The 18,104-nt window shown below is 36.4% G+C and overlaps 1 protein-coding gene across 3 annotated transcripts in view; it reads left to right on the top strand.

Moving 5' to 3' along the window:
* The window catches only part of LOC103723804 (ATP-dependent RNA helicase SUV3, mitochondrial), a 40,716-nt gene that overhangs the window by 21,409 nt on the left and 1,203 nt on the right, over nucleotides 1-18,104 (top strand). For all 3 annotated transcript variants that reach the window (XR_003383014.2, XR_003383015.2, XM_008814843.3), the window contains exons 7-14: nucleotides 909-986; nucleotides 7,103-7,271; nucleotides 8,151-8,263; nucleotides 10,547-10,627; nucleotides 14,761-14,826; nucleotides 17,298-17,362; nucleotides 17,507-17,552; nucleotides 17,639-17,755. Coding sequence is in view for 1 of the 3 variants with exons in the window: in XM_008814843.3 (XP_008813065.2) it covers nucleotides 909-986; nucleotides 7,103-7,271; nucleotides 8,151-8,263; nucleotides 10,547-10,627; nucleotides 14,761-14,826; nucleotides 17,298-17,362; nucleotides 17,507-17,552; nucleotides 17,639-17,755 (735 nt within the window). In the remaining 2 variants the exon portion in view is untranslated. The remainder of the gene's footprint in view (nucleotides 1-908; nucleotides 987-7,102; nucleotides 7,272-8,150; nucleotides 8,264-10,546; nucleotides 10,628-14,760; nucleotides 14,827-17,297; nucleotides 17,363-17,506; nucleotides 17,553-17,638; nucleotides 17,756-18,104) is intronic.

Here is an 18,104-nt window from a genome sequence, read left to right on the forward strand (position 1 = left end):
CGAGTCAAGATTGAACAATTACATTAAAAGACCATTTGTACAGGGTGAATTTCAGAAGAGCACTGCGCTCTCTCAGAAAGGTTAACTTGTGATCCTACAAATTTTGGTGCAGTATCAATTTTCCTCCTTTCAATAGTTCTTTGCTTTGAGAAGGACAAGTTGTTGATCATGAGACTCAAGGATGGCAGGGGTTAAGGTTCCAAAATGGATGCGATGAAGGCCAACCAATTAAGGAGTTTTTGGTTGAAGTAATGCCCTCATAATTTAACTAACGGTTTGATGGCTATTGGTAAAATCAAGGTTATACCCCATTTTTTGTGTCAGTGCACAGGGAACATTGTGATTTATCGAGAAGTTAGGTGAGAACTGGAAAATCACAATGGGAACTACTTTACTGCGAAAACTTTCTTTTCATGGTAATGCTTGAGAATTTTAGGAAAGTGATTTTAAAAAAAATGTTAACTTTTGAGCGACTTCTAAATGCTTTGAAAGAAATGGAAAGTGAGAATGCTATTTTGTTGATGAGGTGGTTGATTCTATCATTTTAAAAGCCTATTATCCAATGGAGATTTATATTCTAGGTGGACAGTAGTTTATTTTGGAACAAAACTTAGGCAAGCCAAATCCAAGCAAAACATATGACAAATATAATAATTACAAAACAGACCTGTTTCCAGCTTCAGGCTTTCCTTAATTGTAAAAAGCTGATAATCTCTAGGTTTTCCTTAGTAATGCCAATGCTGAGTAGCTAATCTTTATCAGGCAAATCAGCTCTAATTGCTCTGTTTCCAATATAATACATATCTATGCAAACTGGTTACAAGACCATAAAGTTTTCTCCATATCTGTTGTTCTAAATGCCATCTCATCTCACAAATTCCATCTTTTCTTTTCTTTTTTTGGTGCAGAAAAAAATTGAAAATGGAGGAAAACATCTTTGTTCTGTAGTCTATGGCTCATTACCACCAGAGACTCGAACAAAGCAGGTAATTTTTTTGTTCCTTTTAATGGAAATTTCTGTTGTATGTGTCACTAATAGATCTTTCTGTACAAAATGCTTCACGGTCAATATAATGTATATTAGACCTTTTCCATCTTCAGAAAGCATGTTGAGAATTGTTCTTTGACCCATTCTCTTGTATGTATATATTTGTCAAAAGCAGAATCTCGCTATGTTATATTCCTTGAAAATTTTTGGACTTTACTTTTTTTCTTAATTTTTTAGGCTTTCTTTTGCTTCCTAGGGATCATAAATCTTTTTTCTTTTTGTTTTCTTTTCCAAAATGCAGCTATATTTTTTGTTTTGCTAGTTTATGTGCTTTCAAGAGTCAAATTTCTTGCACACATCACATACATGGCCTATTTATGTTGGAAAACATTATCTTAAAATAGTGACACGTTCTATGATGTTTAACTTTTAATTTTCCACAGTAAATATATTAAAGATTAACCCAGCCAGACTAAAAGAAAAGAAAATAGGTTAAGCGTCTTTTAAGAAACATCTTTGAAGGCACTTGGCAACCAAAATCATATGTATGCTTTTATTGCAAAAGTAGTTGTTCTATCATCAATCTTGGCCATCTCATTGGGTGGCCAATGCTAAGATTGGCTGAGATCTTGGAAAAAAGTTGGGATATATAGGGAAAGACTGAGATATTCCAAGATATCTGCCACATCATAGGAATTGAGAAATTGAAATCTCAGTCAACAAGTAAATTTGAGATCAATTTCCACCTTAAGCGATGGATTTGAATATTTAATAATAGAGATTAATTTATATTTAATAATAGAAAATTAATTTAAGTTGGTAAAATATTAACTAGGAAATACCAATATATTGGAATATAACAGTTTATATCATCCAAGATAATAAGGGTTGAGATATTGATTATATCATACCTACGGGTGCCTAATATTAATAAAAAGGTGATATCTTGGCTAAGATGAAAATCTTGAATGGAATGAAATTCTTGCTTTGGCTCCACTCCAATGTTTAAGGTAACAGAATCAGATTTCAATTGGAATCACCATTCCCTCAAATAAAGGAATTTTTATTCCATTGTAAGTTGGAGGATTGGTCATTCCCAAAGAAATGGGAATGAATGATCTTCTTGGTATAAACTGATTAGCAACATTTCTGATATTAGATTGGAATACATGATATTTTGGTAGAATCAATTAGTGAAATTTATAATATAAAATAAAATTGGATGATCTAATTAACATTTAAATTTAAAATACTTTATTAGGATAAACAATGAAATTTAAAATAACTGACATTGTAACATTATAAAGACAATTACTTAAAGGTCTATTATATCTATATATTAGCAAACGGTTTCTGTGCATTTGCACATTAAAGGAAAAACTTGATAAACAAAATAGGAATTTAGATGATTACAACTTATTAATATAAAGAGCTTGAAAATAAAATAAAATAATAAATAGAAATATGAAGTAAAAATAAAATTAACCAACTATTTCAGAATTTTGTGAGGTTCGCTTCCACAATGTGGATAAGCTAATCCAATTTGAACGATCGTCATAAGGATGTGATGGCTTGTTCGATGAAGGCCTACCACTCAAATTTTTTGACAATATAAGAAACCTTTTTATATATTGTAACACAATGACAAGTATTGCTATCTGGCATGGTTTGAAATACTGAGCAATTCAGCATATAGGATTCAAACCAAAGTTTGTTGTATTGTACTGAACCGAACGGTATGAGGCGTACCATCCCGTACTAGCTCGGTATCAGTACAGTACGGGGGCGTACAGACACTCGATACTTTGAACCGGACTCGTACCATATCATACCGACATAGTGATAGTGTGGCACGGATATGGAGCCCGGTATCGAGACAGTGTACCTTGGTTCAAACGTATTATATAGAGACTTCATCGATACAAGGAGGTTTCATATCGAACAAGTAGACTTGATTCAGATGGATCATCCAAACAGCCTGAATCAAGGATGGATTAAGCGATTTAGGTGTGGATCACAGTCGATTCTTCCCAATTCAACCTTGGACTACTTCCAAGCTAAGTAGTATATCTAGAATTGCTTGAAAAGTCGTCAAAGGATGTTTCTGTTAAGTGTGATATATATGGATGATCCTTTCCCTATCAGTTTAAGCTTTTGGATAATTCGGTTAGTCAACATGTCATCAGAACTTAGGTTTGCTGGAGGTATGAGTTCGAATCCCCTCCAGTCTAGTTATTTTTTTAATTACTCTTGGTTATTTGTTATTAAGTTTCTCTTGACTCAGTGATCCCTCCATGTGCATGGTCTGAGCTGCACGTGAGGGGAGGTCTTGAGCCTGATGTAGATTATTGACTTGACCCTTTCCTTATCAACTTAAGCTTTTGGGTAAATTGGTTATTAGGAGCTTTTGTTTTGTTTTCTTCCATTTGAAGGTGAAAACAATAGGAAGGAAAAAGTGGCGGTCTAGTACAAGAGTTTTTAAACTAGATTAACCAATCTACAACTATTTTTTCACTAGTGATGCAAATACCAAAATTTGGTCAACAATTCGTGTGATCAGTGCTTGTTCAGTCTCAACCCATGCCAAGGCCCAATATTATCATAAATTTCTAATTGATTATCTGTTTTTAATTAATTAATATTAAAAATATCGTTAAATCATTAAGAAAATAAGATAATTGATGGACCATAAGATATTAGGTGCATGCTCTAAAAAAGTGCACGGCATGAACCTGCACTTCGGGGTGCACTATGAATTTTGAAAAATTAAAATTTAATAGAATAATATGGATAAGTAAGCTCGTGCCATGTACATGATAGTTGATGATAGTAGTGATCATTTAATGATTTTGGGTTGCAGATGCTATTATTATTAAATGATGCTTTAAGTATATTCTTTCTTTGATTATTTGCATTTTCATTGCTAATTTTAGTACATGCATCTTTCAAATGTATTTGAGGTCATAAGTTTTGAGATGTTACATGATATTTATGCATGTTAATGCTTCGAAACATATAGAATTTTGAATATGGTATTTAACTCAATGCTCCTATCTTTATTTTTGCAATATGATAGTACTTAGGCAAGAAAACATGATACGAAACTCAAAACTAGAGTTTGGAGGCCCAAAAAGCCCATGCCAAGGGTGTTCAAAGTGTATTTATGAACACCCATTGATACTCTTTCTTGGTATGATCCTTGATAAGGTGTGTGCCATATCTGCCCTTTGTTAGTACTCAGTACACTATCGATTCTCAATATTTCAAACCTTGCTATCTGGAGAAAATAGAAACTTTGTCCAATAAATGTGAATAAAGGAAATATATCTAGGTTTGAAGTCAGCCTCAATAAAATCAGTTGAAGAACATTATGGCTACTGTACCCACCCCTACCTCAATTCGTTGCATTTTCTTTGGCAATCATACATTCCTCTTACAAAGCACCAATTGTTCCAAATATTGGGGAGTTTAGAAGGGTTAATTCATTAGTTAAATGAATTTAATTTGCAAATAGTAAGAAAGGCCATTTACTGCCAGCTGGCTTATATAGGTTTAACAGCAAGTACCTCACTTGTGCAAATTTGTTTGGCTAGGAATTTTGCACGAGTTTCTAGAGGGTTGAGGTCATACTGATACTTGATCATCAAGATTGTCAAAATGCCTAGATGGTCTAGGCAGTGGCCAATTGAAATGCCTAGACAGCCGGCTGTGCACCTAGAGTTTAAAAAATCCCCAAAAATTGATACAACTTATATTGTAGCTGTGTATAATTGAATCATTACATATATTTGGCTCATAGAAAAAACATGATAAAGCATTGTATTCATAAATGATAGGTTGTTAACGGCTATTCACTATATGATCTAACATCAATCAAAATCTTCAAGAACAACTAATATAGATGGCTATTATGCAAAAGTGTAGTCTTTGAAATACTTTGGTAGATAATTTTTCTATAGTATCTTCGAAGAAACATGGATGGAATTTAAAGGGATAAATAGTATCGGAAATAGGCACTCATCTTGCAAAAAAGCAGCCAAAAAGTGGCTAGGTGCCTGCCTAGGTGCCACCCTATGCACTCGGCAATTGCCCCACCTAAAAGCACCAGATGCCTAGATGTTGGGGTTGCTCGAGTGCAGCCATAGGATGGCCTAGGCATCTAGAACACTGTTTGCCGATCTAACCCGAATCGGGTTGTTTGTCCCCTACTGAACCAAACCAACACAAATTGGAACAATTTTGTGGATTGGTTCAGTTTATAAACCATGCCCTCCCCTCACATTCGGCCGAAGCTTTGAGAGAATGCTCGCTTTCTCTTCCAAGGAAGGTGGTATCGTCTCAAACCGCCCGATTCGAGGCACACCGAATCGTACTGGGGTGGAATCGGCATGGTTCGAAAACTCCAGTGAGGGAGAGGGAGAGGGAGGAGAGAGGAAAAAAGAGAGAGGAAGGGAGAGGGAGAGGGAGGAAAGGAGGGAGAGACAGGGATGGGCAGAGAGAGAGAGGCCGAGAGAGGGATCAAAAGCTCTCATCTCATCCTCCGTCCGCCATGTGCAGGGGGCCGCTCCTATTTCAAATGAAATAGAGGCTTATAAATTTTTTGCCGACTTCACTTATGAATTTGCAAAAAAAAAAAAATTAGGGACCCTTGTTTTATTCATAACGGGGGTGCTGCGGACAAAGGACCCTTGGCCTCTCCCTCCCTTTCTTTTCCTCACCCTTTTCCCTCTTCGGCTCTGGCTTTGTTGGTATAGTCTGGAACGGCACGACATGAGAGCGTACTATACTGTGCCACCAGCAATTGGTACAGGTTCTAGTACCTATATGGCTAACCTTGCTCTCTTCTCTCTCTTTCACTCCTCGCACTCCCTCCCCCTCTTCAATGCCAATCAGCGCCAACCAATGCTGACTAATATCAAGGTAAGTCCTATCTCTATCCCCCCTTCCTCCCTCCCTCCCTCCCTCTCCATGAGCCCCCTCTCTCCCCCACCCTCTCCCTCCCTCCCTCTCCTCTCCTCCCTCTCTTCCTTTCCCTCTCTTTCCCTTGGTTCAGTATGCTCCTACTTGGTACAATATGCATCGGTACCGTACGGAACCAATCACTGGCCAGTATAAGTCTCAATACCTGTCTGACAAACCTTGATCTAGGCAATTATTTGTTACAACCTTTTTGGTCATAAATATGCTCAAAATCCTTTTGGGACCTTTTCAACCTCTAGGAGTTGTTCAGTTGTTAGCTTTTGGTAAAACATGTTTTATTCAAAACATTGGATGGATGGGCTTCACAAAACTTCTTAGTTACTTTCTATGAAACTAGTTTGATCATGGCTTTAAAAATCACTGAAACAGGATGGTATGATCAATACTGTACCGTTCCTGTGCAACTCTAGCATTGGTACAAGTGCTAGGATGGTGAATAGTGGTGCAGGTATGTATCAGCCATACTGGTCTGCACCAGTCGATACCAGTGCGTACTGGCTGTACTAGTCGGTGCCGATTGTTTTTTGATTTTTTAGAATCTGTCAATTTTGTATGTACTATATCGATACTCTACCATTTTGATGGATAAATTACAGCATACGATAATGTTATGCAAAACCTTGTCTGCAATATTAGCAAGTCATAAAACTTGAAAAATAAGTTCTGAGTAAAACAAATCTTTTCCTATTTCTCATAAAACCGGTTTTACAGAAAATCAAGTTCTATGGTTATTTTAGACAAGCAAAAACAAATTGTTAGTTTTGCTCTATATTTGACCAAATAATGAATGGGAAAAGACTTGGATGGTGATGTTGACATCACTGTTGATGATATCACTGGTGATGTTGCTGATAATCAGACAGTACAAGATGTTACCTACTGGTTAATTTATAATACTAACTTCCCTTTTCTCTAATAAAATAATTATAAACATCTCACCGTAAAAGCTCAAACTTTGGACCAAGCTAGTCTTCACTGAAGTATGATAGCAGGAATAAGTGATAACTATATACACAATTGACAATACTTTATCCAATGACATAATCATGTTGTGCATGGTATGCTGGCTTAATTATCAACACTACTTTGACTGTTAAGTTCACTGCTGAGTGCATATGCTCTTTAAGCTTGCAGGCAACAATGTTTAATGATGAAAGTAGTGAGTTTGATGTTCTTGTAGCCAGCGACGCTATCGGCATGGGTCTCAATCTGAATATTTCTAGAATCATCTTTTCAACATTGAAAAAATTTGATGGTGTTTATAACCGAGAACTGACAGTACCAGAAATCAAACAGATTGCAGGTATTGAACTTTTTGCCAATCATCAGTTAATCTGTAAGTTCTGAGAATCTGCTCAATTATTTTCCTTTGGCACTCAATAACTCAATCTTTTAAGAAAGTGTTATCCATATTTTTTATTTTCTTGCATTCGATGCGAACCGTATCATTTGGGTTTCTTATTGCAAGGCATGATTATCCATAATGAAATATTGCTTTATTAATTTCAGGGGGGCATTTTAATTGGACATCCTATCCAACAAAATGTTTTAATCCTAATAGTTAAGACTTGATAGCTTTCAGATAGCCCCTCTTGACTACATTTTGCAATGCTGTTTCCTTATTTGTAAGGTCACTATATTTGAATGCAATAAGGTTACAATGTAAAAGCCTTACAGTCAATGTGCCTATCAGGTGGTGATTAGATGCCCCAGCATGTCCTACTAGGATGGAATGCCTAGGCATCCAATTTCCTGCTGCATGTTGGCCAGGAATTTTAGTGTGGCTTGAAGAGTGACAGGATGGAAGAAACAATAGAGACTGCAGATGCTAGGAATGATGAAATCAAAACTTATTAGGGTACCATGAATTATGGAGGTATGAGGTTGGATTCTGCAATCATAAGAAAATGACCAAAATCTGCCTTGCTGCGGCCATTGAGCATTGAAATGTCCTCATAAAGAAGAAGACAGACAGCCAGTAACATGTTACATTTACATGTTTAATATGCCTTACTGCCTGGAAATGCAATATCATGTTATTAGCTTGCTCATGGTGAAATGTTTATTTGCCTTAGTGTGATACAGGTTTAAATGAACTTATGCATACATGTATTGTAAGTTCTGATATTTTTCGTAAACATGCCCAATACAATGGATCGCTTACCAAGTTTTCTTGTTATAGGGAGGGCAGGGAGATATGGATCTAAATTTCCAATTGGTGAAGTGACTTGTTTAGATGCAGAAGATCTACCTTTGCTTCATTCATCTCTGGAATCTCCCTCTCCTGTTTTGGAGGTGATTGCTTTGCCCTTGTTCTTTTTCCACTTAATATACATCCACTAAGCTGCACATTCACAAATGTCAACTTTCTTTATGTACTTATGCATAGATATGCGATGTTAATATGTACGTCGCTGTGATGTTAATATGTATGCCACTGTTGCATTCTTTAAATTATCATTATTGCTGACATAAACTTTTATTGGCTATATATTAAGTGAAGAACACATCTTCCTCCCAACTTGAAAATGTGCATTCAGGACGTTTTATAATAAAATGCACCTGAAGTTTTATCTATTTTTATCTTTGATAAATTGTGTTTGCAAAATTGAACTTAAAGTTTCTACACAGTCAACTACAAGGTTTGGAAAGAAAGGCACGACCCAAGTGATCGCTATATGATGTCCTCACTTTTGATTCAGTCAGCTAAAAATATTGCACTATTATGGATCTGAAATATATTGGAGAGTTTGGCTCAACAACAGTAAGAAATCTGGGGAATTAAGATATATTTTATCAAATGGAATATGAAAAAAGTGTGTATTTAACAAAGTTATTTACTGTTGGAAATGGTTGTCAAATATGAATTAGTTAACTTCTTCAACCTTTATTTCTTCATGGCTATGATTTGTATGATTACAGCAGCTTTTTATGTTTTTTTTATCTCCATTGTGCAATTCAATTTATTTCAGCAACAAAATTATTTAAATAAAATTATTTGCATCAAAATTATTTGATACTTGTTGGCTTATTTGATTCAAAAAAATAAACCCTGATTATCTGAAACAATGTCAAAACCAGTTATGAAGGGTTTTTTTTCTAAAATGGTTCCCAGCTTAGCAAATGTCATTTTTCTGATATTTGCTGACAAACTAAATGTCAATATGTAGATAATTCCAGCTCCAAATTCACTTGTTCCATTGGCATTGACTCGCTGATGAATGCATTAAATATTGTTAGAAAGCTTTGGAACAAATGGCACCAAAATTTGGAGGCAGTGGATTCTATATTGCATCTCCTTTTTCCCACATTACTTAGTTTAGCTACTACAGTATAAAAGTGACCATCCCTCCACTAGTTGTCTTAAACTTCATTTGTCCCAACTGACAGTTATCGGAACTAGATATATCTTCTTCTTAACTGTTTAGTTTGAGTTGAGTTTAAAGATGCTCCTAGTAGTTCCATTGGATGTCTTATTAAGCAGTGCCTGTTATGTCTTTCATAAACTTTGGCAATTGCAATTTTATGTTTTACCCTTTTCAAACTTTTCTTGGATGAATCAATAGCTCTTATTTTTATTACAAGGACAGTCATTTGCCATCTGCAACCCTGTTGTTAGAATTGTTTTCTTGCTATCAAAATGAGTTCTCACGTCTATTTTTTTTAATAATTAATTCTTGGTTGTATTTGTTCGTGTTAAGCGATATATTGATGACTGTATTTATGTACAAAGAGATCAAAGTTAATATATAGTTTAAATTGGTGAAACAGCGGCACAATGTGTCAACTGTACAATATTCAATGGCTTTAATAGTTTACAAGCATGAACGTTAAACCTTGATTTGGAAGACTAGAAGAAATATAGATTTCGTTCTCATGAGGAACAGTGATGGAGGCATGGATTTATCAAACAAGCCCCCTCAAGTAGAAATGGATAAGGTTTGATGGTCATATTTATTATTACAGTAGTTGGTTAATAATATGCTTACAGTTATTTCCTTAAGAAACCTTTATTGAATCTCAAGGAAAGGTTCTTAACAATTGCTTGAGATTTACTTGACGTGGAAGCACTTGTGAGATGAATATTTTGGGATTAGTAATGCTTTACACGGCAAGCATGGGCAATAGGCTTTTATTATTTACACTTCTAAGGGAAGAGAAAGAATGGTCCTGTACATATATATGCTCAAAGTTCTGTGTAAATGCAAACTCAACGTGTTATGATACATTAACGTGCAAGTTGAGATTTACTGATAGTCTGATAATAATACTGATTGACCTAAATAGGTCATTTTTTAATATGTATGTTTTAGACTTATGCTCAACTGGAATGCAACATTAATTTTTATCAACTTTTGGAAAGGTAAATCTGAGCACAAAAAATATCTTTTATGTTGTTTATTCTTATATTTTCCTTCTTTTAGTATTTAGTTTATGTAAAGGAATATTTATGAAGTTTATGTTCTCTCTTTGACACATGTATTCACCTCATTGAGAGATTAATTTCCTTCCCTTATGCAGTCAAATCATTGATCTCTGCTAGGATCCTAACCAAAGCTTATATTATTTATTTTGCAGCGTGCTGGACTGTTTCCTACTTTTGATCTTTTGTCCCTGTATTCACGATTGCATTCAACAACTACTTTCCACCCCATACTGGTATGTGAAAATTTATTCATCTGGAGATCTCCACAATATCTTCGATTTTATATAGCGTGATACATAGGTATAGGATATAATTTCATCTTCAAGCAACTGATCACAGTATATGTTGATAAATGTAGACTCCCTGATTACAGATTTGTCTAAATTTCTTTCTAACAGCTTATTTAGACATGCAGTTACTTTAGCAGCAGGATTGTAAGTTTACATCCTACCTTTTCAGACCAGTGTGATTCTGATATGAGATCTCAAAATGACTTTATCTGAAACTAAAGATATTGACAGTCATACCCCTCGAAAAAGAGAAAGAAAAGAAATAAGATATCAAGAGTTGAAACTACCTGTGTACTTTGATTTTCTTCAACATTTCACCTGGTAGTGAGTTTTATTATAAAGAAGCCTTCTACATCTTCCTACCCTATTGAACTTGTATAGGAGGTCAGTCCTAAAGCTTCTTCCCTACCTTTGCCAAATTTGTGATGCCAACCCGAAATGACTTTTATTACTTATTTTTAGTTCATTAAATTTATCATTTTGTATCAGATGGTTAATTATTCCTCCCTTCCAAGAAAAAGATCCCTTTTAGAAATTATATTCCACAATATCAAATTTAGTTACAAGAATTTGGTTTACGAAGCCTAAGCCTCTTTTAAAAGGACTATGTCAGTAAGCCAAAAGGTAACTCTCAAACTTTATTCTCATTACTCATCATGAAAATCAGGTTGCATGCATATTTCTGATTTATTCAAACAACCACCTCCTGGAAGAAATTCAACTGAAGTATCTCCCAACCATGGTATGCTGAACCGACCGGAACCGGTCGGTTCAGCCCGTACCGAACCGGTGCCGACAGGCACCGATACGGTACGACATATAAAATCGGTTCCGACCCTGTTCCGGTCGGTTCAGCCCGTACCGAACCGGTGCCTGTTCCCGTACCGAACCGGTGCCGACAGGCACCGATACGGTACGACATATAAAATCGGTTCCGACCCAGAAGGGGTCGGGGAACCGATTGGGGAAGAAGAAGAACAGGAAAGAAAATGAAGAAAGAGGAAGAAAGGAGAGGAGGAAGAAGAAGAAGAAGAGGAAGAAGAAGAGGAGAAGAAGAGAAAGAGGAGACTTACCGGTACCAGGCCTCGTCGGGGCTTGCTCGCGGGAGAAGAGCGGAGGACAGAGCATCCTCGTCGGGGTGATCCTCGTCGGGGCTTGCTCGTGAGAGTAGAACATCCTCGTCGGGGCTTCCTCGCAGAAGAAGAGCGGAGGAGAGCGGAGAAGACACCAGAAGGCTCGAGAAGAAGTAATCCGTCTCGCGAGGGAAACGCATTCCGCAGGGGAATTTTTGTGTGAAAACGCATGCGGGTTCCAGTTTTAAGTGGAAAAACCGAGGGAAACGAGGACGCGCATTTCGCGCGCACAAGGCCGCGCACTCCGTGCCCCAGAGCACGTGCGAGTGTCCCTGAACCAGCGCGCTCTCGCGCTCTGTGTCCCTACCGATCCGGCTCGGTTCGGTACGATATCGGTACTGTACCGGTACCGATGCTTGCCAGTACATTGGTACGGTCGGTATCACAGACCTTACTCCCAACCATCACCATCAAAATCATATATTGGATTAAATAAACCCAAGCCTCATCACCGATTCTCTAAGAAACATGGATCTTATCTCTTCAAATCAATGATCTTCTTTTGATCTGCTTCAAGACTTCTCAGTTGCTTGTCGTAATTCTCTTGTGGCTACATCTTATGCTGTATTTTGCAATTTACATATCAAGACACTAAAAAGTGTTATTCTTCTGTTTCCCCTATTGAATCGTCATATATATGGCCTTCGCTGTCCAATCATCATTTCCATTTTACATGGCTTTTTTCATAAAAAAGATCATCAAGGTTTTAGTTACTAGTGGGATGGTTTGGTACCATCACTACCGTACCATTATGACAAGGAACCAGTACTCAGGATAGTTGCCAACACTGGTCTATTCATGGGTTGGGATCAAAGTCCGCCGAACCGGTACCAAAATCCGTATCGATCGGCGCACGATACGGTTCGGTACCGTGCCGAACTGGTACGGATAGGGCATGCCAGTTCACGAACCAGCATCCCAATTTTTTTAGAGTTTTCAAAAATATTTAATTGGTTATCACTCTTTTTAAACTTTTTCAATGATTTTAGGTCTAATTTGATATTTTTTGATATTTTCTTGATGTTTTTGATTTTTTTTAATATTTTTTGATATTTTTTATGTTTTTTGATATTTTTATGATTTCGATTTAACATAAATGATGCATCTTAGTGCTTTAAAATGATACAAATCATAAAATAATTAGTGAGATGTTGCATTCTACAATGAACAAGATAAAATATTCTCAAATCAAGTAGTTACGTAAAAATTAAAAAATACTACAATCAATTACGTAATTTAAAATCCAACATACATACCGATATCTAAAATAAGGTCAAGTGGTGATGCCTCTCATAGATATCCAGATCATCAGTATAGTCAGGAGGTACATCAGCCCACCCCTCTAACCAAACGACGTTGTAGTCTTTCCAACAACCATTATCGGGCATCAGACCACCCAAAATAGTCAACCTGGTTTCGGACTATCTCAGCCAGGTTCGCATCGGTTCTTATCGGTACGGCCCGATTCTGGCCGGTTCGGTACCGATTCTGGCCGGTTCGGTACCGATTCCGTCCGGTTCGGGGATGGAACCGAATAAACAAGGCAAACCGACCTAGTTTCACATCAGGTCGGCTCGGAACTGCCCAAACCCAGCGGTTCCGCGCGGTTCGGCAAACCATGGTTGGGGTGTGCCATGGTCCCAACCAAAATCGATGGTAAGTATAAAGGCCAGTTAGGCTGGTACTAGGCAAAATGCCAAAACCTGGTAGGTCACCTATTTTTTATTGAAAAAGAGAATGAAAGTAGTGGGGGGGCCTTTAGATTTAGTTACGGGGTCTGCAGCCAAAGACCAAGAAAGAGAGGGAGATGGGTAGACAGTGAGAGAAGAATGGGGAGGAGAAAGGAGCGCATATCCAACCTACCCTCCCTCCGATTTCCTTAAACTCATGATTATGTTTTACATAATACATTGATAAGTGATAACTGATATTTCACTTATATTTATTGGTAATTTTAAAATTTATTCATAGCATGGGGTCTATACCAATACTCAAGGTTCGGCGTACTGGTGGCGGCTCGGACCGGTATGGTACCGGTCCCGTACCAGCCCCATACCAGTCTTGTACCGGCCCTGTACCGGTTCTCCAACGATGAGCTCCTGGTACCGGATTCCATGCTGATCCGGTACCAGTTTAGGGCGGTACCGGTATGGCAGACCTTGCTAATACTATTATCATACATCCTATTATTGACTCAAACATATCAATATACAATAAAATTTCATTTTAAGATGCAAAAGTTAAAAAAATAGAAGTAAAAAATAAATAAATAACGAGAAAAAGCTGGCGTTCTGATATGATACTAGGATGCTAAACTGTCCTAAGGGTTGGGATAGTAGCATCTTGGTATCATACCATTCCAAGACAGGCATGGGGCTTGGTATTGGTATTTTAATCCTTGGTCATCATTCCCTTGCAATATTAGCCCCTTGTTGAAGCTTCACAAATTTCCTCCTTGGATGTTTTATTTTCCCCCACATCAACCTATTAAGAGCAATTACCTTCATATTCTCTTAGATATCACTTTCCATGGCATAAATTAACTAGCTGTTGCTGTGAATTAGAAGTTGATCCACTATTAGATGTTTGAACACATGATTCAGCTGAAACTAAATCTGTGGTATAGTTTGGTTTAAATCTTCTTTTGTTTAAAGTTGCATATATATATATATATATATATATATATATATATATATATATATATATATATATATATATATATATATATATATATATATATATATATATATATATATATATATATATATATATATATAATGTTAATTTCTAAAAAAAGTTTGGATTAATAATGCTTTTATGACATTTTTCATTTTTCTCTAATTTTACATGTATCATTTAATATTATATAACTCAGGGTACCAGGTTATTGATATGAATGCAGCTGTATGCTTCTCATTTCTAAACTCTCATTTTCTCGTGCAGGAACAATTCTTAGAGAAGGCCAAGTTATCTCCAGATTACTTCATTGCTGACTGTGAGCACATGCTGGTATAAAGTCCTTGAGTACTTTCTTTTGACCTTTTTGTCAAGTTCACAATTAGTCAATCAGGGCAATGTTACCAAAAGGTCAATTGCATTATAAAGTATAAGGGGGTGCAGTGTTAAGTAATGGCATATCAAACAAGTAATATGATTAGCAGTAGTTGCTATAATCTTATTTATAACAGCAAACCATGTTGTGGTGAGGAAGTCCATTAGCATGCTATCTGATCATTGTTATGCCCTGCATACAAATTTATATCATTTCTATAATTCTATGATTTTTACAGTATAAAAATATACTCCGACCATGAGAAAGGAACAGCATTGGAGGATGATAGGTGTAGGGTAAATATTCCTTGCAATTGTGTTGTTGCTGAGGAAGATGATCATTCAGTGGTTCCTTGAAATCAAGAGTTCAACTCTTAGATTCTGATACTGTGTAACTGATCATATCTAATTCCAACCTGCATCAGACCATGATTTTTTAAAACCTGGGTAACTTTTATCTTAGAGCAGTATCAGTTTAATTCCATAGGAAAAAATTGCAGTTGAGTCATTAGCTTCATTCTTTTGTTTGCTTGCTTTGATTAAAAAAAAATTATCAAAAAGACATATGTTGGTTCTACAGTCAGCTATGCTGCTTCCAACACTAGCATATCCTTCATCTTTAAAATTCAATTTGTTGATCAGAGCTTCACAGTCTGGTTTAACATCAGTAAGCTGTGTATTTGGTACCCATACCTTCAATTTGAGCAATGGCTCCTGCTGTAAGCAAGTTGGCAGCAATGATGTGCACTTGCAAGTCATGTAGATGATTTTTCCATTTCATATGCTCCACCGGCCACCAGCTGTCTATTGTTCAGAATCATAAGCCATCACACTGCACTTCGAGCCAATTTATTAAAGAAAGGGCTTACTTGCATTTCTGCAGTCCCCAGGTTCACTTTTGCATGGGCCTTGGAAATATGCACGAAGTTGTTTTGTCAATGTATGAAGATTTGCTTTGTAAAACTGCATGATGAAGTTGTTCTTGCCCTTGCATACATTCCATTGTGCTATTGGGATGACTGCAACTTCTGTCTAAGTAGATTCTCCAAAGCCAAGATTTTTGGGTGTTTAGACACATCTAGTTCTCATTTTTATTGAGAGTTATGAGTTTGGTATATGCATTTTGTTTATGAAATTTCTTCCAGACTATTTATGAACTTCTGCATTTACAAATGGAAGGTCAATGCATATTTTGGATATGAAGCAGAAGGAAAAATTCCACTTTTTTTCTTAACATCGAAACTGTAACACTGGTGTTTATAGCATAAACCTCCATTAAAAATCAACTATATCCTAGCTACAAATCATCAAAGTTTCTTGAAGAGTTACTTCACAACCTTTTGAAGGACCTTTTCACTCATTTTTCTCCAAATCTGCCACAACAGAAAGTTTACTCTGTCATCAATCCTTTGTGTTAAGAGGGATTTCCAAGATGCTTTGCTGGTCGCCTCAAGGGAGAGGCTTGTCAAACTGGCCAAAGCTTACATTTTGATGTTCAAAGGGACTGGAAATACTGTAACTGGAGGACTGTGACAGTTCCAAGGATCATCTAATTTGGAAACCCTCTCCCTTGTGGCCAAGTTTCAAATGAAATCCCCCTTAATATAGGTAGGAGCAAGGTAAGCCGTCAAGGTACCAAGCCTTGTACTGGTGCCACGCTATCATTATCGGTACGGTACGAGGCCTATTCGATATACCGTACCATACTGATTCGGTACTGGTACATTATACGATACATCTCGTACTATCCGGTTTGGTACGGTATGGCGTACCATGTGTAGGAGCTTCACGAACTCTTTCAGTCCAAAAAATGTTCTTTACCTTTTTTATTTCCCCATTGTTATGTGGCCCATACTTTGCATTCACAAGTTCAGGTCATTAATGCCTGTCTTTATAATGTCATTTGTTATAGAAAACTGAAAATTGTGTATACTAGGGGTCCATAATATTTCTGTATTCCTTAGAAATATCTAAAAGCTTGCTTGCTCTATTTCCTGATTATGTTTGTTTTGTACATTTTATTTGGCAAACTAGAGAGAATAGTTGTATGGTGTTGAATAGTAACATCAATAAAGGATAAGGTGATAGGAACCATATTGATCTGGTGTGCTTGTAATCAGTGAAGGATAAGGGTTGTTTGATATGGAGTGAAATCATATTATGGCTTAAGATTGGTATGGGGAAGAAAAAATCAGAAAATTTTAGTAGGATTGCTAAATTTCCTTAGCGAAGCTCTTTATGACAATGAATGCCCAGGAATATAACCATTACTCAAAACCCAAAATTAATAGGTTAAATCTTGTTGTCATGGTTATATTAACCAAATTGGAAAAGTAAACTCCCCTTTTCAGTTTGTGGGCTTGCTTAACTTTAGAGAAGGCTAGATTAACTGCCAACTCAGTTAATTAATTAGCCTTTTTTTTTAACAGAAGGTTGCCGCTGTTGTTGATACGTTCCCCCTTGGGTTGTATGATAAGTACCTTTTCTGCCTCAGGTTAGTCTTTTTCAGTATATGGGAACATGTTTTAATGGAGTAATGATTGATTTCTTTTGTTATATATGGCTTTACTTTCAACACCTTGAATTTGACAATCATGTTCAGAGTTGATGACCAAGCTTTCAATGCTTTGTTTTGCAGTCCAGTTGACATGAACGATGATATTGCAGCCCAGGGTTTGACGCAGGTCTAAATAATTTTATACCATTAGTTTACAAAGTTGGTTAATTTGAGGAATTGATACTGACATGGCCAAATTGTTGGGAGAATCAGTTTGCAGAAAACTATGCAAAGAAGGGCCTTGTTAGACTTAGAGAAATATTTACACCTGGAACACTTCAGGTGCCTAAATCACAGAATGCACTCAAGGAGCTTGAATCCATTCACAAGGTAAGTATTTCTCATGTTTTCCTTGGGACCCGAATATTAATGAGTTTTAAACTGCCTGAATTGAGCAATTGGTTTAAATTAAACACTAAAGAAATTACTGCAACAAAAAGCGTTATACTTAAGAATTAGAGCATACTTCAAATGTGTTATACAAACATAAATTTTTGTTGTGTTTATTTGTGAACAGTGGAGAGTTAATCGCTTCATCTCTGAATAAGAATATTTTTAGCCATTTTTTTACCTTGTTCGGAAGATGCTAAATTAGCTGCTATGTGGGAATGGTAAAGTAACAAAAAAAAAATGTAAAGAAAATTGTATTATTCCTCAGTAAAATTATGGCTCCAAGTGC

This window comes from Phoenix dactylifera, unplaced genomic scaffold (genome assembly GCF_009389715.1).
Source record: "Phoenix dactylifera cultivar Barhee BC4 unplaced genomic scaffold, palm_55x_up_171113_PBpolish2nd_filt_p 000557F, whole genome shotgun sequence".
Lineage (NCBI taxonomy): Eukaryota > Viridiplantae > Streptophyta > Magnoliopsida > Arecales > Arecaceae > Phoenix > Phoenix dactylifera.